Source organism: Corticium candelabrum, chromosome 22 (assembly GCF_963422355.1).
Source record: "Corticium candelabrum chromosome 22, ooCorCand1.1, whole genome shotgun sequence".
Taxonomy (NCBI): domain Eukaryota; kingdom Metazoa; phylum Porifera; class Homoscleromorpha; order Homosclerophorida; family Plakinidae; genus Corticium; species Corticium candelabrum.
In genome coordinates this window covers 2,778,467-2,782,205 of record NC_085106.1, presented here as the reverse complement: position 1 = coordinate 2,782,205, position 3,739 = coordinate 2,778,467, and the positions used below count along the sequence as shown (strand labels likewise).

The 3,739-nt window shown below is 41.6% G+C and overlaps 1 protein-coding gene across 1 annotated transcript; it reads right to left on the bottom strand.

Annotated features, from left to right (window-relative positions):
• Nucleotides 1–1,073: 1,073 nt before the first annotated feature.
• On the bottom strand, nucleotides 1,074–2,192 carry LOC134197701 (GTPase IMAP family member 4-like). The gene has a single exon (XM_062667048.1). It carries the CDS (start codon nucleotides 2,190–2,192, stop codon nucleotides 1,074–1,076), a length of 1,119 nt encoding a protein of 372 aa, XP_062523032.1.
• Between the last annotated feature and the right edge of the window lie 1,547 nt (nucleotides 2,193–3,739).

Below are 3,739 nucleotides of genomic sequence, written 5' to 3'. Positions count from 1 at the left end.
AATGAACAGGCAATCGCCAATTATGAATAACTATGTTCGAGTTACAGTTTGAAGTGATTGCATCGACTGTACGGTCAACTAGCCTAAAATATACCAGTTGCTCAAGCTCCAGCTCCTATAGAAATTCCTCATGCAGATTGTAGAAATTTCATCTCGCTAGGGGATCCATCGCTAGTCTGAATAGATTAGTACATTTGTGCAATTCGATATTCCTGCTTCCGTTCTGACTAGCAAGACTTAGACGACAGTATGGTGCAGACTACGAGAGCCTCATTCTGTGTCTACACTTTTCACGTACTCTCTCTTTTTTTATGGTCGCGACTTGACTGTCAAACGAAGGCGTGAATCCAGGATTCTATTTAGGAAGAGTTGGTTAGCCTAGTGGTATGCAAATTATACGCCCTCTCTAATTGAAAGCAGAACCGGGGAGCGGAAGCAGAAGTCGAAACCAAAAGATGAAAGATGAAAGAAGTCGGTACCGAAAATGAAAAGCAGACAACTTCCAATCAACACTTTAGATCCAAACGTTGTGACTGCACTCGCTTTCTTGTAGGCTCGAGTGTCCAGCCGAGTGTCCGGCTCACCTTCCTCCTCCCCCTGTGGAGGAGAAAGACCTGGACTCTGACCATGTAGGAGCCATGCAGACGCTAGCTAGACAGCTCAGTCTTCTGGTCTTCATCCCAAATCCTCGTCGCCACTTTCTCTTGTGTATGTGGACGAGACCAGTGTACTCAGATAGACTATACTAGAAGTCTACGAACCGACGCTAGCAATGTTCACACACAAAGACTCTAATTTCGCTATCTAAGTTTTTGGATATACTCACACACTAGCTAAAAATTTAGTCTATGAATCCGAATTAGCCATATTATCATTGGACATCTAACTTTTTTTAGATTTAACTCACATTTTCAAGACACAATTGTTTACTATACTATCTAAACATACGGTGTCTTCAATCTCTAACACTGTTTTAAATTTAAAAATACAACTTCTACACGAATACTACAATAGCATAGTGCAGACATCATCTTATTTTAATGAGTTGAAGTCACATAACAGAGCATGATGAATTACATAAATGAATTAGCAAGTTTCTTCACTCCAGTGACAACTCCCCGGGCTGATCGATCAATTACCTTACCAGTTGCTCCAGCTACAGTTCCCAAATATTCCTCAGCTATTCCTAACTCTGTTGCTTGTTCCTTCCCGATTGTTGTCATTTCCTTCATTGTTTTTGCCTCTGCTTCTGCTTTCTTTCTTTTTTCCACTTCTATTTCTTTTTCAAGCTTTGCACGCCGAACGTAATCTTCGCATTTTTTGAGTTTATCGTTCAACCGTTGTAACTCAATTAATTCCTCAGTCGATTCTTCGCTTGCTTGTGCGTGCGCAGAAATACGTTGCTGAATCTTACATAGTATGGGCGGTCGGAAGACGTCAAAACAGTTGTCGATGAGATGCCCGAGAAGCTTCTTTCGAGAAGCAGCGCGTAATGCAGTGGCTTGTTCTGTATCTAGTGGATCAGGGTTGTTGACGTATATAAAGTGCTGTATGCCAGGCAAGATTCTCTTTGCAGCCTCACCACCTTCTTGCTTTAACCGTCTAAGGTCGTCGAAGGTTGCTTTGCTATCACTGAAATCTCTAAAGTTTGTTCTCACAATAGCAGTGTAATTGAAAATGTTTTTACCAAGCAGTACATTACACATGACTTCCCAAGCATCAGCTTCTTCTTTTGTAAAGCGGTCTTTTACAACAAAATAGACGGCGTTGATTCCGTCTTTGCTTTTATGGCAGGCGTGTGCGAGGCGAAGTAAGACTTCGTTCTCGTCTAGCCTAGTGTTACCAATGCCAATCGTATCAACAATCTTGACTTTGTACGTCTTGCCAAACCAATGCACTGTAGCAATTTCGCTCTGCACCTTTGTCTCGCTAACGGATTCATCGCCAGTCTTGAATTTTATTTTTGGATCATCACCGGCTAGAACATTTGCACAAGTCGATTTTCCTGCGCCAGTCCTGCCTATCAAGACGACAGTGCGGTCGCAACGTTCAGGGGTTGAGGAAATTGCATGAACCGCTTGCACATCATGCCATGCTACTGTATCTGTCCGAGGTAGTGTAGCTTGAACTCGCGAAGAACGGCTGCTGTCTATCGATTGTAGACCTGACGCACTGGCCCGTGACCAACTCATGAACCTTGACACGATTAGCTAAGTTTTGCTGAATGTGGCCCACCGTCTTTTGAGTCTTTTCGACGTATCTCGGTTCTGAATGTGACGCCTGCACTGCAGTAACAATCCGCGTTTGTTGTTTTTGGCGTCTAGACAGATAATTTCCCGACAGCGACCAAAGTTGATAATGAGGACATCTGCTTTCTGTTTCCCTTATTCGTTCAGGAAATCTCTTTAACGTTGCTTCTTCCTTCTTGAGCAAAGAAATTTGCTAATTAGATCAGTAACTGCCACAAGTCCACGATTTAATTGTGTTGCATCACCGTGGTGAATATTCTGTGCTTACATAAACGCTGAGACTTGTCACTCTTATCTGCGTGAGCCCGACCGCCATATGATCTCGGCCCTAATTCATGGAGTTTTAGAATGGCATGCAAACTAATGACCACCTACTGTCTATTCCAAATGAAATTAGATTGGGAAGTGCATGAGTAATGAGCATGCAGAGACTAGATTACTAAATGAAACGGTGTATAATTATAGCTTCATGGTACTACGTACTACAGCAATTAACCTAGCTGGTTCCATTTTGTATATTTCCGGTGCACGTATTAGAGTCTGTTCGAGAACGTACGTAGAGACCGTGGGAAAACTCGGATATCGCTAGGTAACACGTGAGAGCGTAGGAAGGTTTGAAAGCTCACGACGAGTCGGTTACAGATAAGTATAGATACGAACTCGGTTTGGCTAACCAATGGAATAGAATTAGCAATAGTATATTTGGCATGCCATTAGTTCCTCTAGACACTCTGTCTAGACCAGCTGTGCACAACGTGTGCGATTAGTTGAAAGGCACCGGTAATGGGAAATGTAAATAATCAATTAACGTTTGGAGGACTATTGTTTAGGATGTACATGCAGTGTAGTGTAATCGTCATGTTGGCATAAATAAGCAAGTTTAGCTCTTACCTTGAGTTGTGCATGATGTACAATAGAGCTTGACACTAACTCTGATCAATCTCGAGTTTTGCTGCTAATTAACTAGCTATGCGACGTGTATCGTTTTCTAGTAAATTTGTCGAGAATTCCGACAATAAGGACATCTGCTTTCCAATTATCTACGATATGATCTCGACCCTAATGGCGTTTTAGAATGATAAACTGATGACCATGCACATATACTGTGTATAGACACTGTTAGACTGGAAAAGTGAATAATGAGTCAAGGCACGAGTGCCTATAGAACACTCCATTGATATTACAGCAATTAATTCAAATGGTTTCATTTTGTGTATTCCAGGTGTTTCTATACTAGAAGTTTGCTCAAGAAATGGCGAAATCGTTGGAAATACGTGAGTGCGTATAGAAAAGTGAATTCTAACACCATTCAAAAGCTCGTGACGAGGCAGTCAATAAAGAGAAATACAATAGTATTTTTGGCATGTCATTAGTTCGTATAGTAAACACTCTGCTAGACCACCTGTGTATTTAAACATGTGCAAATTAGTTGAAAGGCACCACTAACGGCAAACTCTAATTACTTTGTCAACATCATCAGAGTTGTCGAT

What these genes read in the sequence shown, in the direction of transcription:
- LOC134197701 (XM_062667048.1), bottom strand. Translation starts at nt 2,192, where the DNA reads ATGAGTTGGTCACGGGCCAGTGCGTCAGGTCTACAATCGATAGACAGC.